This window comes from Trichosurus vulpecula, chromosome 4, assembly GCF_011100635.1.
Source record: "Trichosurus vulpecula isolate mTriVul1 chromosome 4, mTriVul1.pri, whole genome shotgun sequence".
Classification (NCBI taxonomy): domain Eukaryota; kingdom Metazoa; phylum Chordata; class Mammalia; order Diprotodontia; family Phalangeridae; genus Trichosurus; species Trichosurus vulpecula.
Window position 1 is genome coordinate 65324697 of NC_050576.1, and position 25825 is coordinate 65350521.

The 25825-nt window shown below is 35.8% G+C and overlaps 1 protein-coding gene across 4 annotated transcripts in view; it reads left to right on the plus strand.

Annotated features, from left to right (window-relative positions):
* The window catches only part of PRRC2C (proline rich coiled-coil 2C), a 93891-nt gene that overhangs the window by 32603 nt on the left and 35463 nt on the right, over positions 1-25825 (plus strand). For 3 of the 4 annotated variants that reach the window (XM_036758291.1, XM_036758292.1, XM_036758294.1), the window contains exons 4-15: positions 163-272; positions 3392-3517; positions 5622-5857; positions 9912-9994; positions 10655-10788; positions 10874-10964; positions 12081-12219; positions 15213-15302; positions 19138-19816; positions 21979-22148; positions 23947-24193; positions 25245-25458. In XM_036758291.1, coding sequence (XP_036614186.1) covers positions 163-272; positions 3392-3517; positions 5622-5857; positions 9912-9994; positions 10655-10788; positions 10874-10964; positions 12081-12219; positions 15213-15302; positions 19138-19816; positions 21979-22148; positions 23947-24193; positions 25245-25458 — 2319 coding nt within the window. The remainder of the gene's footprint in view (positions 1-162; positions 273-3391; positions 3518-5621; positions 5858-9911; positions 9995-10654; positions 10789-10873; positions 10965-12080; positions 12220-15212; positions 15303-19137; positions 19817-21978; positions 22149-23946; positions 24194-25244; positions 25459-25825) is intronic. The other variant, XM_036758293.1, reaches the window with a different exon arrangement.

Genomic DNA, 25825 nt, shown 5'->3' on the forward strand with positions numbered 1-25825 from the left:
GATCTGTGATAAGTAACTTTTTTAATTAAGGTGACATTACCACTTGGAACTAGTACCACATTTGGACATTTCTAGTTAATGTATATGACCTAATACTTGTTCTCATTTCTGAAATAGGTTTTCTCTCCCACACACACCCCTAATCTTTTTTTTTCTTTAAAGACCACCAGAAGTAGCACCAGCACAGCCAAAATCAGGAGTTACTGCTCCCCCTGAAGTTCCTCCAGTTGCCAAATCATGGGCCAGTAACAAGCAAGGTGGGCAAGGAGATGGTAAGTGGAAACTAGCTGGGAAAAGTAGTTGGACTTCGTAGTAACCGCACAACCCTACAGGAAATGGGTTTGCTTGTACATGGTCCTTTGAGAATTTTCATAGCCTTCTCAATCCCTGGGAAATACAGTTTTATATCTCTTTTGTCAATTAAGTGACGGAAAAACTACTCATTTCTCCCAGTATGATAATGAAAGTAAACATGTGTTTTTAAGCTTGAACTTTTGAAACAGAATAGGGTCATAGACCAGCCAGACCTTTGAATGATTTATCTTTATGTCCCATGTTATCTATCTTTCCTTTCTATCCCTTACCCCACTGCCTCTTACACTTAGAAATAGAACAATAGTCAAATTTGAGTGTTTTCAGATCTGTCACCTGCTTTCCTTGGCTTTCCTTGGCAAAAAGAACAGCCTCTCTATGATACTCTGGCAATTTAAGTTATCTGCTGTTCTTGAAAAAAGATGAGAATGGAGCTTTTGGGCTTCTGTATTTTTCTGGAACGTAGTACTCTTTGCAGCCAAACTCCCGGGCATTATGCAGTGTTCAGTTTTGAGAGTTAAATGAATGAACATGTCCTCTAGTTATAAGAACCTCAACCTCATCTAGTCAGTTCAGTATATATTTTCAGTCATTTACTGTCTTCTAGACTACTCTACTATCATTCTTAAGCACTGAAAGATTTCCTCTTAAACCCAAATCTAGGCATTATTGACTTCATAAAGTAAGATCTAACTTTAGTATTCCCACCTCCTCCCCACCCCCAAAAGGTATACCACTTTTGTAGCTTTACCATAAATACTCCTTTCTCAGAATTAAGGGAAGGAATCAATCATAATTAGAAATCAGTGAGTTGTGTCTGAATTAAGAATTTTCAAAATATTTGTTTAAATAAAAAAGATAATCCCCATTAAGTTTCTGTATAATTAAAGTCCTTGTTATCAAATCATGTATTTCAAATTAGTCATCAAGACTCTAATTCAGAGAGTCTAGTTTTTTAGCAAAGGGATTCGACCTGTATAGACAGCATAGTGTAGTTTGGGAGAATTTATTTATTTCATTGGATCTGTAATCTCACCCATGTGCATATTTCCTCCAGTCATATAGATCTCAGACCACCCATACCCTCTTCTCTTCCTTTGGGAATCTTGCCTAGAAATTTTCAGGAATAAACAATGTGTACTGGCCAACATCTTCTGGTCACATCTTTTTATGTCCTTTTATACTGCTTATTTGTGATTTGTAATAATAGGTACTGTGCTGCAGCCTATGTATGCCAACCATATTTCCATTGTCCTTTCATCAATTTGAAGGCATATACAGCGTTAGCGAAAGAATACTCAAAGAATATTCAAAAGATGGGTTTTTGTTTGAGGGAGAAGCTTGGGGATGTTAAAAGTGCCATACAAGTTAGCCAATGCAGTCTAGTTCTTTCCTCCTGTATTATTCCGAGCACCAGCTCATTGACCATCTGCTATGTCTTTCCAAGATCTATGTGCTCATTAATGGCTGTTTAACAACAACTATGTAGTGAAGACTATGAACTTGATACTAGGAGTTCTTCCTCCATTTGGTTTATCTTTTGTGGATTGTTACCCTCAATAATTTGTGATGGTCAGGAATGTAATTTAGGAAGTTAGGTGGTGTGGTAGAGGCCTGGTGTAGTAAAGCAAGTCATCTGTATCTAGAAGAATATGGAAGAATTCACTGTCTAGAGACGATGTTTATGCAGTTTTCCTTTAGACATTCTCCAAAATGGAGGCAACTATCTCTGTTAAGTGTGCTACATTTGTATTCAGTATCTTTTATTTAAAAAAGTTATCTCTGTCTGTTCATGAATCTAAGTGTGGTTTTACATGGAAAGCACCTTGTTGGAGAGAGCCTTTAATTCTTTACCTTTCTCTGTCCTATCGTGATCTTTTATCTTGTAGAGATGAAAAAGGAGAGATACAGATTGATGGTTTCTGATGTCCTCTTAATTTCTTTCTTCAATAGAGATACTCTCGAGGATTTTTTTATTTACTCTAGAATTTTTTATAACTTAGAAGTACCTTTTCTCTCTTTTTAGATCACTTGACAGTCTGTAGTATAGCCTGTTTGTATACTTACTGTGTTGTTCTTCCTGTCTTTGTTTTCCTTATCTCCACTTCCTCATGCATAGTATAAAGGATCATGATGTTCAGTTCCCTGTAGTAGCTCCCCTCATTGAAGAAGTACTTCATTTTTCATCTGTCTGCAAGTTTATTTTTAAATACTCTTGGGATGACCTGGTTTAACCAGTCTCACAACAATCTTTCAGCAAAAATCACTTCTTTTTGCTGTTTTTATAAAGGGATAATGCATATAATCTTCCATTCTTTCCCTTAAGTTCATATTAAGATATGATCAGTTTCATTTTTATGGTATTAATTTAGTGCTTATCAAATCTAGAATCATTCTATTTTCTTCCTGAAGAAACTACTCTTGCGTATGTGTATATATCAAACTTTTGTATTGTCTAAAAATCATTGTTCTTGTTCTTCAATCCAAAACTACATCTTTCAACATTTTAAAAATTGTTTTCTTTTATACTCCTAGTGTGCCACTAGTGTATTCTTCTCCCTACTCTCTCTCTCTACCCTTCCCCCCTCCCCTGTCCCAGGGTAGTCAGATTATGAAAGTACATATTAATTGAATTTTAAAAAGTCGTATCACGTTTGCCATTGAATTTTTATCTCTCGCCATCTTATGGAAGATGTTGGCACAGTCCTGCCATTATCTTCCTCATGATCTTTTTGCCTTTGTTCACCATGAGCTATTTGTCGCATGAAATTATTTCCGTGGAAAGAGGGGAGAAAGTTAAAACTCTTCTAATCTAGACATCTTGTACCTATTCTCTAGAAAAATAGCTGCTAAGTCTCTTCTCTTGCTATGTATTCACAACTGTCCCTTAGTTTTTCAAGGAGTTGTAGTTAAATATAAACTCTTAAAGACTGAGGCAACATTTTCCATTGATATTAAATTTCATCAGAAGGCTAATAGTAATTCATTTAGAAAATGGAAAACAGGAGAGAGGGTGCTGACCTACAAATTAGGGTTTCATGGTTATATATTTATCTTTAATATTTTAAAAATTCTTTAGGTGTTCAAGTAAATAGTCATTTCCAGCAAGAGTTTCCTAGTCTGCAAGCAGCTGGCGATCAGGAAAAAAAAGAAAAGGATGCAAATGATGATGCCTATGGACCTGGACCCAGCTTGCGACCACCAAGTAAGAGAGCATTTTACTTTGGATAAATTAATTTTTAAAATTCAATGTAATTGATATTTTGTGCTTAGTTACTTAGTTGTACTTAGTTTTTTAGTATCATTTAGGCAAAAAAGCAACTTTTATTAATCCTCTATTGCATGTTCAAAACTGGGGATAAAAAGATAAAATAAATCAGTTCTTGCCCTCAAGGAGCTTCCATTCTATCAAGAAGATAACATACACATATAAATATATATGGCATAAGTACAGTTCATTTTATGTGGGGAGAAACTAGTAGATGGAGTAGATCAGGAAAGGCTTTATACAGAGGTCATGTGTGAGCTGAATTTTGAAGAAAACTAGGGTTTCTGAGAGTCATCTGAGGAGGGAGTCTATCCCAAATATAAGGGAAAGAATAGGTAACAACACAGAGGTAGAAGGTATAATATAGTGTGAAGAGCAGGAAGGAGCCCAGACAGAAGAAGGCACGAAGTGGAGATAAAAAACAATTTGTGAAAGGCTTCAACTGCCAGAGTTGTATTGGATATATATAGGTAATAGGGAGCCACTGAAGTTTCTAGAGCTCAGAGTGACATCAGTCCTGCGCTTGAGGATAATCACTATTGTGACTTTGTGGAGGATGGATTGCAGTGTGAGGGAGACTTGAGGCAAGGAGACTAATTTTGATGCTATTGAAATAGTCTAAGGGAAAGAAGATGAGGACCTGAACTAAAGTGGTGGCGGTGTTAGTGGAGAGAAGGGGATGGATGCAGAAATTGCAGAGGCATAATTGACAAAAGTGATTGTTGGGATGCGTGAAGCAAAAGAGATCAAATAATCAAAGGGTGACCCTGGTCGCATACCTGGTCGAATGTATAAAATGACACGTTCTTTTGGTATTATCTTCTTGACTTCTAGAGAGTATTATTATCTTCTTGACTTCTAGAGAGGGCTTTATGTTATGTTAGTTTCATATGCTTCCTACCTCACAGAATCTCAGTAGGAAGGGACCTCAGAGGCCATTGACCCTCAAGTAAGCGGTAAGTGAAGGGAAAGCACATCCAACTCCCGGTACATTCCATTCCACTTTAGGATAGTTGTAATTGCTAGAATGGTTTTCTTTAAATCAATGAAATTTGTCTCTCTGCAGCTTCTACCCATTTTTCCTGATTCCTCCCTCTAAATTCAAGTAGAATCAACCTAATCCCTCTTCCCCATGGGACAGTCCTCTCCTCAACACCCCCAAAGTCTTCTTTCCTTCATCCAGTCCTCATGACATGATCTCAAGGCCCTTTACCACCCTTGTTGCCTTCCTCTGGATAGTCTCCAGCTTTATCACTGAACTTCCTAAACTATAGCACCACTGTCTGAGCACAATATTCTAAAAGGGGTCTGAATAGGATAGAATGCTGTGGCACATAATCACCCCAACATGTTTGATACTCTGCCTCTCAGGATGCTTTAGGTTGTCTTTAAGATTTTTTGCCTTCATATCACTGATCCACATTGAACTTGCTGTCCGTGAAAAACCCAGATCTTTTTCAATCTACTGTATAAGAAGAATCATAAAAAAAAAGAATCTTAAATTTAGATGGTGCTTCCCCAAATCTTCTACTTAGGAAGTTGGTCGTTTGAAACTGAGTCTAAGATTCTATGTTTATCCCTTTAAAATTTCATCACTTTAGATTCGGTCCAGTATTATGACCTCTCAAAACCCTTTTGGATACTGACTGTAATTTAATGTGTTAGTTATCCCTCTTGTGCATGCCTTCTGTGTTTTATCCAGATAATTGACAAAAATGGTAAAGAGTATAGGGTCCATCACAGATCCTTGGAGGCACTGTACCTAAACTCTTGGATTATAAATGATTACTTTTGGTATCCCGTCATTCAGCCACTTCCCAAATAAACTTAATTGTGCTATCATCTAGGGCACATCTTTTGACCTTTTTCAGTGAATTGCACAATTGATTTGTTAGGCCTTTAAAACCCAGATCAGATTTTTATCATCTCCATCAAAAAATTATAGTTGACTTTGCCTCCTAAGTTGTGTAAAAGCCAATTTTTGCTTTTTTTATCCATTTCATTCTTAGTGCTTTGCATGTTTAATCCCTCTTCCTACCAGATGTTGCTAGTTGGAGAGAAGGTGGTAAATCTGCTGGCCCATCTTCTCCATCTGATCAAGAAGATAAGCTCCCTGGTCAAGATGATGGTGCAAATGGACCAGTAGAGCAAAACGATTCTCATAAAACAACAGAAAAGAGGTTACCTGGTGTTCCGCCTCAGATACCTCAGCCTAAACTGAATGGACAACAGCAGCCTGCTCTTGCCTCTCAGTACAGAGCAATGATGCCCCCTTATGTAAGTACTGTTAAGTGGATGAGGTCTAAAATCTGCATACCAATTCAACTAAAAAAAAATAATATCTACTAAGTATAAGACATTCTTCTGGGATCTGGGAAGGCAAAACCAAAAATGGCCCCTGCTCTCAAGAAGTGCCTGACACCTTTCTAGAATACAGTGTTGTGCAATTTTAATATTATGTAATTTAATAATAAATATGGTTATATGAGTTAAAAAGATATGCCTTTAAGTCATCTTCCTTCCTGGAAGAAGCAATCTATAGCTCTCAAAAATATTTTCATTTTGGTCTTGCATTTATTTTTAATTATGTTTAAGCCCTGAATATCAAGGCCTGTCTTTGTGCTGTTTCACTACTTCTTTATTAATACCTTATTCCCCCAGGAATTAAGTTAAGTTAGTAGTAATCTAAAAATGTGTTTGGAGGTAAAATCTTAAAAAGTACGTTTCTTAATTTATCAGTAGCTCTTAATTATTTGTGGCAACATGCCATGGGGTTTAAAGTGCTCAGCTTGGGAATCAACCAGACCGGGATTCAAATTCTGCCAAAATAGTAACTTTTTAACCCAAGAGAATTTACTTGACCTCTGTGTGCCTTAATCCTTTGCACTAAGACTTTACCTACTAAGTCAGAGAACCATTGCAGTTTATTTTGATAGAGGGAATTAAACCATACTGGTAAAATCACTATTCATTTGTGTGTCCCATTTTTAGTTATTTTTATTCTTCCTACCTAGTTTGACCATAGATAATTGAAATTTTAAAAAACTATTGTATCTAAACTCTTTTGGAGTACCATGTAGCTTAAACGAATGCTTCATAAATCTTACATGACATAACTAGTAATCTGAGCATTGAATCAGCACTAGACATAGGATATTACATTTTATTATTCTTTCCAGGCCATAGAATCTCTATCCTTGTCTCCTTCATATCCTTGAGTAGTAATTTGCTGGTCTGTTTTGTAATTTTCTCAAGCTGAGTTTGGAAATAAGTCCCCCTCGGTTCTTCTATTTTTAAAAAATTTAATAAACACGAATATTCTAGTCTAGAAAAAAGGACACAAAGGAAAGTTTCATGAAAAGAAACTTCTGTTATGTCCAGTTTGTTTTTTAAAGTATAAATTAAATTTAACACCAAAGTAACAAATTTTCTCTTATCTTTGTCCTCTTGAATTTTCTTCTCTCTGATATATTTTTAAAATGATTTTTCTTAATATCTTTTGTTTTCAACATTTCCTAGATTTCTCCCTGTATCGCTCTTCCTTCCCATCCCTTTTAACAGATATTTTTTAAAAGGAAGGAAAAAAATCAAAACAGATAAACACATTGAAAAAAAAATCTGACATGAAAATTCTACATGTTGCTCCTTGGAGGAAAAAAAAAATTTTAACCTAAAGGAATATTCATTACATATGGCTAGGTTTTGTCAATATAATAAAAAAAATGAGATTGTCGGGGTTACTTATAGGTTTAATGCTACACCAAAGGGCTTACTTGACAGTGAGACAAAATTGAAAGAAAATTCATTTAGAAAAACAAAAAATCTAAATTATGAAGAGAAACAATGAAAATGGTAGGATTGAAAGGGAACAGCACTTCTCAATCTTGAGACGATGTCATAAAGCAACAGTCATCAAAATCATAGCGCTTTGTAAAAAATAGAAAAAAAATCACCACAACAGACTAGACAAAAAAGAACATAAATAACTGAACTTAATAACTCATTGCCTGGTAAACTCCCAGTTTAAATTGCTGGGAAAACTGGAAATCATTTTGGCAGAAATTAGGGTTAGACCAGCAGTTTGCAACATGTTACACAAATAAATATGATATATGATCTAGTAAAAATGTATGGTACATGATCTGACCTGAATATTTAAGCTCACACCATAAAAAAGTCGGAATAGCAAATTAAGTAATTTGGGCAGTTTACAGGTATGAGGAATAGAGGCAATTGCAAAAGATAAAAGACAATTTTGACTATAAAATTGAAAAGCTTTGTATTTATTTTTAACTTAGTTGACACTTTCTTCTTTTTTCTTTTTCTTTAACTCTGTCACTATCCACCAACTATTCTCTTCTTTACTAAAAAATCCTTGCTAGTAACAAATAAGTATAGTCAAGAAAAAATGTGTATCTCATTCTGCATCTTTTGTCCACCCTGTTACCATGAAATTGGAAGCATTCTTTTATCATTTCTCTGAAGTCATAATTTATCAATTGCATTGATCAGAGTTCTGAAGTATTTCAAACCTGTTTTCCTTTATATTATTTTGGTTATCACTTAAATTGTTCTTCTGGCTCTATTCACTTTACTCTGTATCAGTCCATGTAGAATTCTTCCCAGATTTCTTTGAATGTGTGATAGTCATCATTTCTTATAGTATATAGTATTGTTCCTTTAATACAGAAATCACAATTTATTCAGACATTCCCCAATTATCTTACCTTTCCCCCTGTTTCTCAATTCTGTCATTATTGATAGTTATATCTCATGTTCCTCTAAGTTTTCAGTCCTCTGACCTTGTTCTAATATTTGTCGTTTTCTCATTGAATCACTGAATTCTTTGTGTTCTGTTTTTCAGGGTGTTCACAACTTGGGTAAAGCTCCCATCTCCTGATCTTAAGTTTTTAATTTTCTTTCCAAGTGCTCTAATTTTATTCTTTACCTCTTTTTTGGTTCTTTAGTTTCATTTCATTGATCTACTCTTGTAGTCCTTGGGCCTAATGCATTCTTTCTGGTGCTCTAATTGTACTTGTTACAGGATAAGATGTTAGCAGGCTATTGATAGCCCTGTGTTGGATAGTTCATCCTGTAATTCTTGAACTGAGCCTCACTTAAAATTCTTTGGGCCACTGCTTGACCTTGCTTTAAAGGTAATATTCCCCATGGTTCAACCTTGAGGGGCCTATTCCCCACTGAGCATGTCACCATATCCTTCAGACATACATACCATCTTGCTTTGTACTATCTTCTCTATTATGCTAATCAGCTTCCAAGTTAAAACCAGAATTCTTTTGTTAACCAGAAAATATAAAGCTAATAAACTCTAATTGAGTTTTTATAAAATAACTCATGTACTAACTTTGTGACCTATGTTTCAGTTATTATGGTAAAACCAAGAAATACAAAGTTGAAAATAGCCCTTTCTCTAAAAGAGCTTGCAATTCCAGCTTGTGAAACTGTAAATTTTAGAGCAAGATAATTCATGTTTTTATAATATATTCTTGGATAGCTCAGAAGTTGTATTCTGTACCTAGTAAGGTTCTATCCCTATTTGACAGATGAAATTCACTTTAAGTGGCTTAGTTTTGGTCATATAGTAAATCCTTTTGACACATGACACTGGCCATGGGAGGTCATTTAACTTCAGTGACTGTACTTTACAGCTGGATTGTCCATCGCTCATTGGTGGTGCACATTTCCACTTGGGGAATTCCCTGCAACTGATGAAATCAGTTTGAGGTGTAAAGGGACCAATTGTGTAATCGGTAGCTTTAATTCTTTTTAGACTGTTGTCTTCCATTATTCGAGAAGTCTGGGATTATTAAAAGCACTGTGCAGCCCAGCCTGTTTACTATTCACTTCTAGTCCCTGTTTTCATTACTGTTCATCTGTAGAACTTGTTCAAGATTGGTGTCTTAGTGGGTTCTCCTTCCAGCTGGTAGTATGATCTAGACCATAGTTATTTCTAATCCCTTTTCTCGTGTGGATAGTTAGACCACTGTTTTGAGCGGTGATGAATCTCATTTCTGAAATCTCTGGTACTGTGCTATTTGATGCTGTGAGTACAAGTTCTGGTGCCATCAGTAGGCATGGCCTTGGGCAAGTTGTTTGCCTTTTCTGGACACTGGTTTTCCCATCTATAACAGGAAAGGTGTAAAATCCCTTCCAATAGAATAGTGACTCAAAATGAATATAATTTATTTTAGGTAAGTATCAGTGATGTTTATTTTGACTAATATTGTGCCTGTGTACCTTTTTAGGGGTAAAGCAGGTTTTTTAAGTTTTAAATTGATTTTTGGGTTAGATATATGGCTTTTTCTTCCAGATGTTTCAGCAGTATCCTAGGATGGCATATCCTCCATTACATGGCCCCATCAGATTCCCACCTTCCTTATCAGAAGCTAACAAGTAAGAATTTTAAGTGATTAAAGTGTATTAGATTGTGTATTCTGCATTCATAATTTCTAGTGGTTATGGAATGCAGACATTTAATGTATAAATTTGATTTTTAAAATACTATAGTTCTCTGCCAAGTCAGAAAAAAAGAATGAATTTAAATTTTCCAATGATTTAGTGAGTTCGAAATTTTAAAAAAGCATACCGCAAAGTAGAAATTATTCTATTGACGTGTTGATGCAAAAGAAAGAATAAGAAGTAATTTTCGTTTCTTGCAAAAACAGATTAGGATATATTCCATCCCTTGGTTTTCCCCCTGATTTATTCTTGACTTGTGCTTATTGAATTGTAGATCCTCTAATTATATTATATATTCTCATTATTTATAGATGTAAAACAAGGGAAAGAAGCTTTTTTAAGAGTATATATTTTGTAATTGTTAAGCTCCTTACTCCATTATTTTAAAATCATACAAATTTAAATTTTAGTTTAATTTTCCTGGATAAAGTTTTGGTTCTCTTACATATTAAAATCCATTGTTCATTCTTAAAAGAGCTGTTTTACTTTGGAAATTGAACCAAAAAATTTCAGTCTTGAATTTTTTGCCAACTTAGTATTTTCATTCTATTCTGGAGTACAATGTTTTAACCTTTGCATTCATTTTTCATCTAGAGGTCTTAGAGGAAGAGGTCCACCCCCAACTTGGGCCCCCGAACCTGAACGTCCCTCTATTCTTAGTGCAACAGAACTCAAGGAGCTTGATAAATTTGATAACCTAGATGCAGAAGCTGATGAGGGCTGGGCAGGTAAGAATGGAAGTTGACTTCTTGAGGTTTACTACCTTCACCTTAAGGAATTACTCTGAATTTTCCTTCATATTTTTATTAATAGGAGCACAGATGGAAGTAGATTATACAGAACAACTCAATTTTAGTGATGATGATGAACAAGGTGGTAGTCAGAAAGACAGCAAAGATAATTGGTAAGTCATTAAAGCATATCTTCCAATTTCACTGGGTTGCTGTTAATATTAAACATCTGTATGAAAACTTTCCCCTCTTTGCTTCATTATTAAAAAATTCCAGTCTCAGTATGTTAATAAATATTTGTAAAGCCCTACTTTGGGCTAGTCATTGTGCAGGATTTGGGGAATATAAATACAGTAATCAGACAGCCCATACCTTCCACAAGCTTACATTCTAAATGGGGAACAAGATGTACAGAGAGAAGTATTTGCAAAGTGAATGTAAGGAAATTTGGGTGGAGAAAGTAGTAACAGCTGGGAGTATCAGAAAGACCCACGTGTAGGAGTTGTTTGAGCTGAGCTAAAACGCAGCTTCAGCTCAAACCCCAGGGATTCTAAGATGGAGAGAAAAGGAGACAAGTGCATTTTGCAGGTATGGAGTCGGGAGAGTAGCCTGGGCACAGGTTTGGTGATTAGAAGTTGTGGAAGAGTGCATGAAGAGAGTAGACAAGGAAGTTTAGGGTAAGACAGGTTATTAAACTAGCACTACGTGAAATGCTTAAAATGGCAAGTTTTGTATTTGTTCCTGGGAGCAATTATTAGCCAGTGAGTTAATAAGAAGGAAGTAACATGGTCAGTATGGTGTCTTGGGTCTGCTTTAGGAATATCATTGACTTTTGTATGGAATATGGATTGCAGAGAGAAGGGGCTTGAGATCAATTCAAGGTGGTAAAATTTAAGCTAGAAGTGATGAGGGCCAGAATAGGATTGTAATTGTGAGTAGACAGAAGGTCCTAAATGCAGAAGAGATGTGGAGGTGGGATTGGCAACTTTTAAACTGATTAGGTGGATAAAGGAAGAATGAGAAATTGAGGATGGCTCTGGTGTTGCAAACTTGGTTAACCATAAAGCTGTTGGTATTCTGAACTGAAGCAGGGACAATTTCTGAGATAGTCACAGGAGTCCTGTCTGCTATTTTTCATCTCCATTTCACTACCTTTCTTGGAAATCTGTAAAAAGAAATGGGGGTATTCCACAGACCACAATTTAAAAACACAGAAAATATAGTGGATAAAATAGATATTGATGACACATAATATTTTTCCCCATTCTTTTTATGCCTTTGTTCTTCAGTGAAGAAGAAGCGCCAAAGACTTCTGAAAGTGCTGAAAACCGAAAAGATGATGATGAAGGTTCTAGCAGCAAACCTCAGTTGCATCCACAGTCAGGAGTATCAAAGGGTCCCTATGGAAAAGGACCTCCTTTTAATCAGGTTTGTTGAACTGAGTTGTATATATAAAGTAATCAGCAAGAGTCCGTTGTAATGGGCATGTTTGAAATAGTGAGGGTGGGGGGGGAGAGTTATTCGAACGTCATGCAGTTGAAGTATAGTAACTTACTGAAAGTCAAACGTAGTCTATTTTTGCACAGTCCATGGAAAGTATATCATATTGTACATTCTTATTGAATTAAAGATTTTTAAGAAAGGGAGAGGCTATTTAGGCCAAACTATTTGTTACTTTTGTAAATTTAAAATGTTTTACAGCCCCAGATATCTTTTCTGGTTTCAGCTTAAAGATTTCTAGTGAACAAGTGTGACTAGTTGAACAGTTTTGCTTTTGGATAACTTAAATGGTAGTTTATAGTTACCTGAAATCTGCTTCTCTGTTATGTTCATACACATGTTTTTCTTCCATTCATTGAATTCTTAATGAATCCATTATATAGGTTTTATCTGATTCTTCCAGTGAGAAGGAACCACAGTAGCTGTTATCTCCTGAGGCAGGCTGCTCTGTAAATGCTAACATATGCTTCACTATAACTTCAAATCTATCTTTGATCTTCTGCAATTGTGGTTGATCAGAGTTCTTGATACTTTCAGAGTTGTCTTTATAGTGTTGTTAATGTAAAAGTTATTTTCGCGTTCTGCTCGCTTCATTTTGTACCAGCTTATAACAAATCTTCCAAGGTTTTTCTGAAAGTCTCTTTTGCTCTTTTTTAGGTCACAGTATTCCAATTTATACATCACAATTTGTTCACCTATACTTGATCAGATAGGTACTCCCCTTAGCTTTCACTTTGCTTCCGTGACAAAAAGAGCTCCTTTAAATATTTTTGTATATCAGGGCCCCTTCTTTCTTTGATCTCCAGTAGTTTTGTTTTACTATCGTTATCAAGTCATAACACTTTAGTGCCTTTTGGATTGTGTTATACTGTACTTTTCAAAAGATACAAATTTTTTGGTGGCCATGCAACTCTTATTCAGCTTGTAGTCAAATAAAATCCAAAGGTGGTTTTCACAGAAACTTGATGCTCATGTTTTTAACCCAAGAAAAAGGCATTCTTCTTTAATTTTATTTGTTTTGGCCCATTGTTCAATGCTGTTGGTATTGTTGGAGCTGTGTGCTGTCTTCAAAATAAGCATACCATCTATGTCTTTGTCTGAATTATTGATGAAAATGTGTGACAATGGGGGACTAAAGACAATTCCCTTCCTGCAAATTAACACATAACTCGTTACTAATGACTATTCTTAGGTTTCTGGAAATCACTTAGTTCCAAATGCACCTGTCTTAACTATACCACATTATTGTAGAATCTCATATTTCTACTCTGATCTTCAAGCGTAGTAAGAAAGACTTTATTCAAGTATTTATCTACAGGATTTCCCTGAGTCTAGTTTCCCTGTAAAAAAGATAAATGGTAACTTCACATCTTTTTTTAATTAAACCATACTGGTTTTTAACTTCCATAGCTTCTCTTCTAAGTATTCACAAACATCTACATTAGTCTCTACAAGCATTTCCCTCTTTTTATTGTAATCTTTTTCTCCAGGTTTTCATTCTTGAAAGTTTCTAATTCCTTTTGCATTGACATTCCCCTCAATATATTAGACTATGGATCCTAATTCCATCTCCTAGCCACTTTTTATCCTTTGAAATCTAGGGTTAATTTCAGGTTGTATGATTTCAGTGTAGCTGTCATTTGCCCACTTTTTGAGGGTGTTCACTTAACAAAACTCACCTTTTTATCATCTTACTATCTTCATTTAGCCATAATCCCCGAGTTGTTCAGTTCAGTTTTACTGAACTTCATAATCTTTAGGAATAATGATCTTCAAGTTGAATAGTTCTCAGATAGTTCTTAGTCACTATTATTTATCAGGTCAATATATATAGCTTTCTTGGTTCCCCTTAGCCAGAGTCACCAACCACTACTACTCTTCTTTGATGACTTGTCTGTCACCTGCTAACAATTGGGAATCCATGTCTCCTTGAATACAGGAAACTTCTTTCTCTAGAATTGATCCAGTACTCGTTCTAGCGGAAAAAACTTCATTCCTATTATGTAGCTCTCAATATTCAGTGTGTCCCTTTTTTGCTTTCTTAGAACATCAGGGCATATTGGCAACAGGGCAGACACCTTTGCATATTTATCATCATTAATAACTCTTGCTTGGTTAGACCGATTACAGGAGATTTGCTTGATAGGCAAATGCATTCCCATGTTAGGTTTTACTATAAAGGGTGTTCCTAAAGTCTGGACACATAGGCAAAATTGCATATTTTCAAGAAATGAAATGATTGAAAGTTTCAACATTTTATTTAATTGGAATATTAACAAAATAACATCTTCAATATGATTTTCATCATTTGTGATGCAAAGGTTGATGCACTTTGCAAGATTCACATGAACTCAATGGAATAACTCAATAACTCCGCATTGCCACCAATCTTGGAATATGAATATGAAATCATATGATGTTATTTGAAGTTGAAGATGTCCAGACTTTAGGAACACCCTGTAGTCTAGTTCCTAGCTGAATATAACTCCCTAAAGTAGCATAATTTCCCTTATATATAGTAAATTTATCACCCTTTGATAACCGTTATCATGGTAAGGATAAGTAAATTTCTATATTACAAACAAATTTTATGGGTCAGCTAGGTGATGCAGTGAGTAGAGCACCAGCCCTGGAGTCGGGGGACCTGAGTTCAAAACAAAATTTTATGACAAGCTCAATTCTTACATTAAATTTGGTGCAGTTGTTTTGAGTTGAATAAAAATGTACAATGAATATAGTATTCAGCCACTAGTAGAAATATCGGCTAATGATTTACTTTAGGTCTTGTAGCATGAGACTCTTTTCAAAGATTTAGAATTTTATTTTAGAATATTAAATGTATTTATTTGTCAGAATGATTCATATTTTAACATTTCTTACACCTATATTTTGTAAATCTTTTCCATTTCTTTATTAATTAGGAACGCGGACCTCCCCCTGTGCAGTCCTTAGTGCATGAGAAGAACAGTTCTGCCCACTTGCCACTTCAGCCAAAGTCACTTGCTCAGCAGGTATGATGCTACTAGTTACTAGTTAAAGTGCTTGAATTTTTGAGTGGAAAGACACATACAAATGTTTCTCACTTATGAGGTGTTGTATGTTTTTTTTTCTACTTCAGGAACCTAATAAGATATCTGTAAATCTATACTTAAAATTATTCTTTGAAAAGTCTTGGTTTTGTTGAGTCAGGAAAATTTAGTGTAGCAATCTTAAAAAGCTTTTTTTATGTATTCAAAATTGTGAGGGTTTGAGGTGTTTTTTGGGTTTGAGGTTTTTTTTTTTCCTAAACTCTTAAGATCTTTCATTCTTTAGGATGAACTTGAATTTCAAATTACTCTGTTATCCTTAGGATACCTACAAATTAATACAAAATCGGGTTTTCACTTGAATAAAATTAAGTAACAGATGAGCTGAAATAGACTTGTAAGTGGTAGGTAAATAGTCATGTTTAATGGATTAAGAATTATCCAGATACACTCTCATTTCACACTTTCTGGCCTGAGAGACATTCAGTTATGTTATTCTTCCCCTCATCTTATTTGGCCAGCTATAAGCTACCCCTCACTTAATGATCTTTCTCCTAACCTCTAGTCACACATTATCCCACAACGTGAACTTTCTATCTGCATGTCCTCTGGACTTCTCAAACTTAGCCGTCTTCTAGCAAGGGCTTAATTGTCCTACAGTCACCTAGGTTCACATCTTCACTATCATCCTCAGTTCCTTACTCTCCCTCATCACACATACCCTACCAAGTCTTATTTGTATCTCTACAAGATTTCTTGGACAGACCCTTTCTCTCCACTCACCCAATCTGTATTTCAGGCCCTCATAATGCTTCCTTGGAGGATTGCAATAGCCTGCCTTCTAAAAAGTGTGGTCCTGATCATGTCACCCTGTTATTCCGTGAACTCTATAGTAGGACCAAATATAAATTCCTCTGTTTGGAATTTAAAGCTTTTTCACCCCCTTGAACTTTCTCAGCTTTTAGGCTTCTTACACATTACCTTACCTTCATATATAATCTGTGGTCCAACCATGCTGGGTTACTGAGTTCCTTGCATGCAGTGCTCTTTCTCTTTCTATGTCCATGCCTTTTTACTTCAGTACACAGCCTAAGTACTACACTTAGTAGGTAAGCAAGCAACTTTTCTGGATCCCCCAAGCTGTAAGTGCTACCCCTTATAAGAAAGACTCTTCTGTTTACTTTGTAATTGCAGTCTGTGTTGTCTCCTCCTTTGAAATATATGCTTTTAGAGGAGAAGGGCTTGGCACTTGACATAGTACCTGGTACATAGCATTAATAAATTTTTGTTGATTGAGATGGATAAGCCATTTAATTGACAAATTTTTATAATTTAATCTTGTACACTACTGAGTTTTGTAAAGAAATAAGATGTGCTGTAAAAATAGACACCTTGATTACTCACGGTTATCATATTTACACACTTATTAATAGTATTTCTAATTAATTATTGTTAACATGACCCTGTTTTGTTCTTATTTTACATTCAGCCTTTGTCCCATAGGAAGTTAAAAATAATTCAGATTCTGTTCAGCCCACAGATTTCATTGTAGGATTGAACTAGAGTAACAAATAGCAGCTTTTTGTAAACTGGTGATTTGCATCAGTCTGAAAAAGATGCTATTGGCCATTATCAGTAAGTAATGAGGATGTTAGGAATCTGTAAATAATAGCTTGTAGTTCGTCCAAATGACGTTGTTTGGTTGTACAGTGAATACTCAGAATAGTATCCACATCTGTATAATTGAATTTAAATACAAAATGAATTCCCATTTAAACTATTTGTGATCTTTAGACTAATCTTTATTGCCACAAGATAATGAAGCATGCTGTATTTGCAAAATTAAAGTACTTAGGCATTATTGGAAAGTAGTTTGTAACGTTGAAGATACACAAACTTGGTTTTTGGTGCTACATGGAACCTTTAGTATATTGTAACTGAGGCAAGTCTGTTGCAAAGTCAAGCCATTTTTTTTTTTCCATTTCTTTTACTTTAGCCCTCTAGATGATATTTGTATTCATGAAGGTATATGAGATAGTCCTGGCAGAGTGTTTAGCGAGGATTTGCAGTTATTTGTATTTTAGAGTATATTATTGAACCTTTGGTTTACATCACCTTGGAATAATTGATACTTTTAAAGTAACTAAAAACTTTAAGATAGCAAAGTAAATACAAAGAATCCTCTAATATCTCAAATCATAGTTAAAAATTAGATCAGAAAATGTATGTATTGAATATCTACTGTAGAAGAGTTTCTTTGCTTTTCAAAAGCAAATTCAATTCACTTATTTACCTTTACAGGCATTGTTGTATAGTAAAGAGTACACAAGTGGGAATCAGAATATGAGTCCTGGTTCTACAATTCTGTATTTCTGTGACCTTCTCTGGTTTTCTTTTTCTTCATGTGAATCCTGCTTGTTGGATGAAAAATAATTCTAATTCCTGCCCCTGTCGTATTTTGCTACAAGAATCAAATAGTGAAAACACTTTGGTGATGTATACAGAACTTTACATTTTAAGTTAACATCTGGCTCATCCATTTGTTTTTAATATAACTTTTCATGAGAAAAAAAAACCACAAAACTATTAAGCATATGCCTTGCTATCATGACACAAGTTGTCATATAGTTTACTTTCCCATCTGTTTTAGAACTTTATATCTAAAGGTTTTTTTTCCCCTATATCTTAACTTATAAGAAGCTTTTTATATTTCATGCTTATTCCCAGAGCTTTGAAATATATATGCACATTAACTTAATGTATCTTTTTGACCCCACACTTTTAAATTGCTGTAACTTAAATTTGGAGGTTGAGTTTTCTCAATTTCCTCTTTAGTGCAAGTAACCTTAATTTTTCTTATATTGTGGACATCTTTGGCAGTCTTCATGAAGTCTCTATGAACCTCTCCCAGAGAATGTTTTTAAATGCATAAAATACATAGGATTACAAAGGAAATCAGTTATATTGAAATACAGCTATCAAATTTTTAAAAACATAGATTCTAGTTTAAAAACTCCTGCTATAAAACAGTATAGGTCAGTACTGAAGTCTTTTCTGTGGTAAAACTTTTAAGCTCTTCAAAGATAAGCGGGATTGTCATGCCGATGTCTGAGTGTATTCACTGGTCTAGAAGAAGCAATGTTGATAATCTGATTTATTTCCTGGTATATAGAATCAAGTTATGTTACAAGGTTATATTATAAGGTAACATGGTATAATGGAATGCCAATGTATCATTCAGTCCATCAAGGAGTGTGTACTAAGTAACTACATTGTATCAGACAATAGATTATGCCCTGGGTAGACAAACTCAAAAGTGATACTCTCTCTAACCTTAAGGAGATTACAATATAGACAAGGGAGACAACATGTATGTATTTAAGGAGATACAAAATAGGTTCAAACTTTTCAGAGAGGGTGAAACTTGAAGAAAACTAGGATTCTAAATGACATTGTTGAGGAGTGGGATGCATTCTAGGCATGGAGAGCAACCATTGCAAAGATATAGAGACTCTACTTGAAGTGCAAGGTATGAGGGACAGTTATGGATCCAGGATCATAGTATACATGGGAAGGTAGGTTGGGGACAGGTTATGAAGGGCAGATACATATTAGAGGAGAAGTAATAGGGAGCCATTGCAGCTTATTGAACAGGAAAGTGCCGTGGTCAAGCCGATACTTTAGAAAAAAGATTTCTTGAGATGTAGTCTTTTAACAGGTAGAACAGAGCTATAATGATCTTCCCCCTATTAAATCTAGGATCATTATTCACTTTTGTGCATATCATGGTTAATTGGAGCTCTTTATCTTACTATTTCAGCATCCACCTCCTGATCGACAGGCAGGACCTGGAAGATCAGGTCCTTTTCCTCCCAAACAAATTCCTGATGAAGATGAAGCTTGGAAGCAGCGCCGAAGGCAGCCATCAGAACTTTCTGCAGCGGTAGAACGTGCTCGAAAGAGGCGTGAAGAGGAAGAAAGGAGGATGGAAGAGCAGAGAAAAGCTGCATGTGCAGAAAAGCTGAAACAGTTAAATGAGAAATATGGCATTGTAGAAAAGCAGCCATCTCCTGAAGAAATTAGAGAACGGGAGCGTGAAAAGGAAAGGGAAAGAGAAAGAGAGAAGGAAAGGGAAAGAGAAAGAATAAGGGAGCGAGAGCGAGAGAGGGAAAAGGAGAGAGAGCGAGAAAGGGAAAAGGAGAGAGAACTGGAGCGAGAACGAGAAAAGGAAAGAGAACTAGAGCGAGAACGGGAAAAGGAGAGAGAGCTGGAGAGGGAGCGAGAACGGGAAAGAGAGCAAGAAAAAGAACGGGAACTAGAACGGCAACGAGAAGCAGAAAAAGAACTGGAAAGAGAGAGAGAGAGAGAGAAAGAGCGTGAAAAAGAACAGCAGAAGGAAAAAGAGAGAGAGAAAGAGGAAAAATTGGAACGGGAAGAGCCTACATTACCACCTGTGTTAGACAAACAAGAAAGTGAAAGCTGTAATAAAGAAAAAATAGGTTTGTATGTTTTTTAATGTCATATTTTAGTTCTTGGATATCTAAGTAAAGTTTTCACAATTATTATATTTTCAATTGGAGTGCATGTTTTTTTCCTGTGGTTTTATTGGTGTGAATATATGCTTCACTAGTGCAGTTCACAAAACATGCCCTATTCTTACTTAATTAACATTCTTGTGATGACTTCTGCATTTAGGATCCCTCACCGGTTCCTATACTAAAAGATTTACCAGCTTAGCAAGATCTCCCATGTCTTTTACTCTCCTGATAGAGCCTTTAAAAATCTAACGTCACCTCTTTTTCATAATGAAGCATCAGAGGAACAACTCAATAGAGATCTCAATTAGAGGGGGGAAAGAAATACTTTTAATATGAATTTTTCTATTAATATGGAGTGAGTAAATTTAATGACCACTTCTTTTACCACCACTTCATTACTTATCTGCTTAGGGTTTTGAAGTCTTAGTCATACCAAAGCAGAATTAGGTTTTGTTTTTTGCTTCTTTTACAACGGAGGGTTGAGTTGAGGTACATTTCTTGTGAATTCTCATTTGATTTAATCAGTCAGACTTTCTCAAAAGACTGCCACTCATCCTTCCCCATCTTAGCCATCAACATTTTCCCCTCCTTCTAATAACTGTAGTCAGGTATTTTTCTAAAGAGAAAACTCATTAACCACAAACTACAAAGGTTAAGTAGCTTTTAATGGAAATAGTGATTTTTATAGACCCTAGCAGTCAGTAATTTCAGTTCTTCTATATTGCCCTCTACTACTGGGGCAGTGGAAAGGGATAGGACAGTGTAATTGGAATTATTTTGTATTTCGAATGGGAATACTGGTTATCTTTTAGATGAAACTAGTTATGGTAATGTCAGGAGTTTTTTTTTTTTAATTAAATATCATTAATGCAACAGAAGTAAAGACATGTTCATATTATGACTACTATGAAACATGAGCCTATGGGCAGTGTGATTTGATTAAGAGAGTGGACTAGGTAGCTGGAAACTTGTGGTGTTATAGTTTTGGCTTTGTTAAGGACTTGTTAGGTTGTTTAATCTCCTTGGACTTCTCTGTATATTTGAGAGCTTTATAGTGAAATTTGTATTTTCTGACATTTTCTAATTTTCAATCTTGGAATCCCAGTCCTAATATATTCTAATAACATTTTTGCCCTGAATACTGTGAGTACAGTAGAATTTTGCTTCAGTTTATGAATCTGGATTTTTTGATTTGGTTTGATTTTGGGTTTTTTTGAGCACACCTCAAGATGTGCATCTTCTTTTTTTTTTAATCACATTATATATCTCAATCTATGATATATTCTCAATTAAACTTGATATAGGCATTTCATTTGCCATCACTATGATCTTTCACAGTGGCAATTAACCTGTTTGAAATTTGTTGCTTTGTAGCTCTGGCACATTGAAAAAAAGTGAACTTTCAAACTTCATTTTGCATTTGTGTGCAAAACTACATTTTAAATTATATTTTAAAATTTTACTGTATGTTAATTCCTTTTCAGTTTAACCCTACTTGACGACATATACTGTTCCGTAAATACATAGAATGAGTTTGGCTTACACTTTATTGGATTTCTGTGTCTTTGACTTAAGCTTCCCTTGCAGTAAAAAGCAATTCTCACCCTGCATCTGGGATCATCTCCAGTCATTCTGATCTATATCTTGCCACTGGACCCAGGTGACTGAAGGAGAGAGTGAGGCTGGTGACTTTGCACATCCTCCCTCACTTAAATCTAAAGTGGAAATTAGGCTAGATATGTATTTATAATTTAGAAATCTAATTATTTTGCTTTTTTAATTTTATTTTTGCCTGCCACCCCCGGAATTTGTGGGGAACCTAGGATTGTGAATAATTTTACAGAATTCCATGATCATCCACCAGAATCTCAGTGACTTTTCTAGATCAGCGTCCATTAGAATAGAACATGCCTTCTCAGAAGTGTTATAATTGTCTTCCTTTGGAAAATGTTATTAAGTTGAGGCCATTTTAATTAGTATGTGTACAGTAAAAGACATAATAGCATATCTGTAACACTTTAAGGTTTGTAAAGTGCAGTATATGAAATCATTTGATCAAGTGTATGGAAAAACTCCACAGAGATGGGTATAAAAAGTAATTGTCACGTATTTTCTTTTGTCAGAGGAACAGCCAGTTTTCACTAGACAAGACAGCAACCGTAGTGAAAAAGAAACCCCACAGGTGGCTCATGAAATAGAACTAGATTCAGGGTCTCAGCCACGACCTGCTGTTTCTTCAGGCTATTCCAAACAATTTCAAAAGTCACTGCCACCACGGTTCCAAAGACAACAGGTGAGAAGAAAAATTATTTTGGGCAGTTATAAGGTCAGATATTTAGTGAATACTTAATGTGATGGTGGTAGTGGGTTGGGATACAAAAATTTCAAATATCTAATGTTGGGTAGCTTTTTGGAATAAGGGCTAGTTTTGGAGTCAGGAAGATCTGGATTCAAATGCTTCCTCTGACACACTTATCTTTGTGACCATGGACACTAGTTATTTAACTTCCAGGTACTGCAGGCTGTTCCTTGTGCATTACAGATGAGGTGCCTATCTCCAGTGGAATGTCCACCCTAGTAATTTCTCAGAACAAAAATTTATGCCTCCCTCCCCACCATATGTTTCTATATGTATGAATGCATGCATTATGTGTGTGCATGTGTTATGTATAAATATAGATTTTATATATAAAATTATGTAACATGCATATATTTTTGTGGAGAGAGAGCAAGTAGATTGTACTTGATTTGTACTCAGTTCTGAAAGCTACTGTAGCTTCTTAACTGAAGACTTGCATTTTGATAGCTGGGTAACTTACTCTTTCTGGTCTCTCACCACTCTCCTTCACTGCCCCTTTATATAATTTTATTCCTGATTTAGCACATGCTGTCCCTATCTTGGCTTCCACTTCTTTTAATATAGCATGTAGTACAGTGAATACCTGTTTTTTTATTGGTAATGTTTTGAAGTTCCATGTGGGAATGAATTGTCATTTTCATATGAAAAGAACTAGGTGGTCTCTAAGGTTGGTGCAGCCTGTGTTCAAAGGCACTCTGACTCCTAACACATACTGTTGTGTGTCACTATGGACAAGTGACTTAAAATTTTTGAGCCTTAGTTTCATTACTTTTTTTAAATGGTCGCAGTATTTGTACTACCTGTTTCATAGGGATATTGTGACGAAGGACTTTTATACTGCTCAAAGCAACTATTTACTATCTCTTATTCCCCACTCCCCCTATCCAAGCTGTTGCCAAAGCCTGTCATTCTCCCTTTTTCAACATCTCTTTAATATGTTCCCTTTTCTCTGATGCTGCCACCACCCCAGTACAGGTTGTCATTTCCTCACACCAGCACTATTACAGTAGGCTGTTGGTAGGTCTGCCTACCACAAGTCTCTCCCCATTCCAATCCATTTTTCATTCAGCCAACAAAGTGATTTTCCTGAAGCTTTGGTCTGACCATGATATTCCCCTACTTGGTAAATTCCAGTGGCTACAAGGATTCATATACAAAATCCTCTGGCACTCAAAACCTTTCATAACTTCCCCAGCACACTCGCGTGCGCGCACGCGCACACACACACACACTCACTCAGTCACTCTCTTTCTCTCTCTCTCTCTCTCTCATTCCATGTGCTTGTCAGTCCATTGACTATACATTCCATCTCCAGTCTCAGAGAATTTCCTCCCACAGTTCTCTGTGACTGGAATGCTCTTCCTCTTAATCTGTTATTTTCCCTCTTTTCTTTTAAGTCCCAGCTAAATTCTCACCTTCCACAGGAAGCTTTTCCCAGTCCCATTCCAGCAACCTTGCCTTTGTCTGTATGTGGTCTCCCCTGTTAAATCATGATCTTGTTGAGGGCAAGGACTGTCTTTTACTTTTCTTGTCATTCCTAGCTTAGCACAATGCCTGGCACATACTGCACATTTAATAAATGTGTTGTAAAAGGTTAAAAATTTAGTTACTAAGTCTTATATATTCAGATTAGTTAGACTTATAATTGAATTCATAATTTTTTCATTACAAATTTAAGTTCTAAAGGCTAACTTACTCCCATTCATTGTGTTGATCTTGCATTGCTTTTCAGGAACAAATGAAACAACAGCAGTGGCAGCAGCAGCAACAAGGTGTCCTTGCACAGTCTGCTCCTTCTCAACCTTCCAGTGGTGCTGTCCCTCCTCCTCCACATAGAACTCTTTACCAGCCCATGCAACCTCACCCTCAGCATTTAGCTTCCATGGGTTTTGATCCACGCTGGCTTATGGTACAATCTTACATGGATCCCCGAATGATGTCAGGAAGGCCTGCTATGGATATTCCCCCTATGCATCCTGGTATGTTGTCATTGTTGTAAACTAATAATTAGTTCAAGTTCATTCTTCCCAGATTGCTCTTTAAGTTCTTCAGGGTCTACTTTGTTTTCAGTTCCTTGATTGACTTTTGCCAAGACTAGCTAAAGAGAGGACACGATGGAGTAGTGTCTTACTTCATTTCAGTTTAAATACTGAATGCTGTCACCACCTTACCCTGCAGTTTTCCTTCCTGTTTCAGGTGAGAGGGTGTGGTTGCTGGGAGAGTGGGAGGGAGGCTAAAGAAGAGCCTAAAAACCTGCAGTTGATACTTTATAGGGCTAGGAATGTTTTACCCATCTAGAGACTTTTCTCATTTATAAAGTTCCTTGAATATGGTGACAGTCAATATGGTAATTTAAGTGTTATCTACATTTTACAAGGAAAGGGAATGAGCATTAAGGACCTATTATGTGCCAGGCACTGTGCTTTACAAATATTATCTTGTTTGATCCTCATAATAACCCTGGGTTATTATTTCCCATTTTACAGTTGAGGAAACTGAGGGAGCCAGAGGTTAAATGACTTGCCCAAGTTCCCACAGCTAGTAAAGGTCTAAGGATGGATTTGAACTCATGTCTTCATATTTCCAGGCCCTGGACTTTCTTCACTGTGCCATCTGGTTGTCTCTGTTCCTTAAACTATTATCCTGTCTCAAAGTTTAATCTTGCTTCCTTTTAACCCTTTACATGAAGCTTTCCCATAATCTAGCACTCTAGTTCTTCTGTTTCTGTTTGTTTGTTTTACCCCTCTTAGGCTTATAAGTTCCTTGTAGACAGAAAGTATGACATATCTTTATATTGCTTTTAGCACCTACCACAATGCTTCACATGTTAAGTAAAAATTTTTTACTTTCTATATTCTTGTCCTTTTTTCTTTAAAAATGTATGCATTTCTTGTAAAAAAAAAATAATTGACACTCGTCCCAAATATGAAATTACAGTATTCTGTCATCTCTGCTTATATACCATTTACTTGTGATTATCATTGTTTAGCTTAGTTTTGCATTTCATTTGTTTCTGAACTTTTATGATAGGAATGATTCCTCCTAAACCCTTAATGAGAAGAGACCAAATAGAAGGTTCTTCAACTAGTTCTGAATCATTTGATCATATTGCTCGATCAGCAAGAGATCATGCTGTTTCCCTCACTGAACCTCGTATGATGTGGGGGTCAGATCCCTATCCCCAAGTAGAACCTCAGCAAGCAAGTTCTCCCCCCAAGTTGGCTGAAGAACCCAAGGACCTAAGGTAATCATTGTTATGCAGTCATTACAAATCAAAGCCAAAAATGGTCTGTTTACTCAGTGTGTATTGGTATGGTCTTGAAGTGTTGTACTCCAAATCACACTAACTCACAGCACCCTTTCGACTTACTTTGATTTTGTTGTCTCTCTGAGGTGAATTTTGAAAAATCACCTGGTTTTTTTTTTTTCCATTTTAAATGGTTGTCAGAGAGTTGAATGAAATGAAAACTACCATGTTTCATTTCTGTCACTTTTTAGATGTTCACTCAAGAAGTGTTCATGTAGTTTTCCTCTGGTAGCAAGGAATGATACATCTTACTCATTTTATCAGATGTGAAAATTATGAAGAGATGCCCATTTTGGAATTCTTG